Source organism: Cynoglossus semilaevis, chromosome 10, assembly GCF_000523025.1.
Source record: "Cynoglossus semilaevis isolate Cse_v1.0 chromosome 10, Cse_v1.0, whole genome shotgun sequence".
Taxonomy (NCBI): Eukaryota; Metazoa; Chordata; class Actinopteri; order Pleuronectiformes; family Cynoglossidae; genus Cynoglossus; species Cynoglossus semilaevis.
Window position 1 is genome coordinate 19,828,340 of NC_024316.1, and position 1,625 is coordinate 19,829,964.

At 49.5% G+C, this 1,625-nt stretch overlaps 1 protein-coding gene across 5 annotated transcripts in view; it reads right to left on the reverse strand.

Moving 5' to 3' along the window:
- The window catches only part of slmapb (sarcolemma associated protein b), a 9,564-nt gene that overhangs the window by 1,262 nt on the left and 6,677 nt on the right, over positions 1 to 1,625 (reverse strand). For 4 of the 5 annotated variants that reach the window (XM_008319410.3, XM_008319409.3, XM_008319412.3 and 1 more), the window contains one exon: positions 202 to 418. In XM_008319410.3, coding sequence (XP_008317632.2) covers positions 202 to 418 — 217 coding nt within the window. Of the gene's footprint in view, positions 1 to 201; positions 419 to 871; positions 1,133 to 1,220; positions 1,296 to 1,376; positions 1,553 to 1,625 lie in introns of those variants that run through there. The other variant, XM_008319408.3, reaches the window with a different exon arrangement.

Genomic DNA, 1,625 nt, shown 5'->3' on the forward strand with positions numbered 1-1,625 from the left:
AGACACAGGGGTGAGACAGAGGGATGAGACACGGGTGAGACAGAGGGGTGAGACAGAGGGGTGAGACCCCCCTGTATCCTGGTAAATATAAACATCTCTTAACAAGACAGATGACAGGATTGCTGACCGACCCCTCCACCCCCACTCTTGCCTCTGCCCCCGGGGGGAGGGGGGGCAGCAGCTACAGCTGTGCTCACTGACCTGCTCAGTTCCTTCTCCAGCTGATGCTGTTTCTGAACCGTGGCTTCTCTCTCTGACTGCAGTTCCTCCTTGTCCCTCCGGAGGGCAGCACATTCACTCTGTAAAGCGTTCTTCTCCTTCTGCTGCTTGTTCACCAGGTCCTGCTTCTCAGAGCGCAGCAGAGCGCACTCCTTCTGGAGGCCGTAACACTCCTCCTGCACAGACTGCAGTGCACCAGCTGAGGACAAAGAGATTATAATCCAGGGTTAGGATTAATCAGGGACAGGCCTTTGGTCTGATGATGTTGGATCCAGATGTGAACTCTCTCTGCCTCATGTGCACAGTTTTACTCACTCTAGATTAGACCTGGACAAACTAAGGCCCGCGGGCCAGATACGGCCACTGGGACCACCAAACACTGGTAACAGATGATGTCTGATGAAGACTGATGTCAATACTTCTGTTTGATACAATGGAACAAATTAATTGCAATTGCAGTTGACGCCACTAGATGGCGGCAGACATCAAACGTGCCAAACTATCTTACTATAAATAGAGGTTTCAGTTTATTCTTGTGCATTTTGTTCACATTATTTCTACATGTGACCAGTACAGAGCCAGCCCACAGGTCAGATTCACAGGTCAGGTTTAGGTTAATGATAATTAACTAGTGACCAGTTCAAAGTGTTACCTTGTATTTCTGCCGTTTTCTGCCACTGTTTGCTCTGCTGCTCAAACGCCAACGGCAGGTTCTTCACGTCGTGCTCATATTTACTGGCCGTCTGACGCCACTTGTCCAGATCAGAGGAGGCGTTTGCCAGGTCGGCCTGCAGGGCGCTAACGTCGCGTTCCCGATCTGCAGCAGCTGATTTCAGGGCGTGTTTCAGTGATGTAATCTCGTCACGTGCGCTGTTGTAAGCGTCCACTTCATCCTGGAGCTGCTGCAGCTGACCTGGTCGATGGAACACTTTACTCAGACTCCAGAATTACAATTTAACAACAAAAAAAAACAAAAACAAATTGAAATGTTGTCATAAAACCTTGAAGATGTTGGATCTGTTTGGCAGATTCCTCCACCTGCTGCCTGTTGTCTTTCCTCTCCTCTTCCAGGAGACCTGAGGAGTAGAAGTGCATCACAGGTGAGGAACAGCGCCCCCTGTCTGAGGGACTAACAGGAGGATGTGAGGAGACGTTACCCTTTAGCTCCACGTTCTTCTGCCGTTCTGTATCTGCACGCTCCTGGGCCTCTTGAAGTTCTTCATTCAAGCGCTGGATCATTTTCTCTGTGTCATCAGATGAACCCATGTTTGAGCTCCTTAGATCATCTGCAGGAAAAGATGAAGCATGAAAGACAGATGTTGATGGAGCAGCACTAGGACCATCCATCCAACCATCCATCCATCCATCCATCCATCCGTGGATCACTTGTTGTGATCTGAACATCA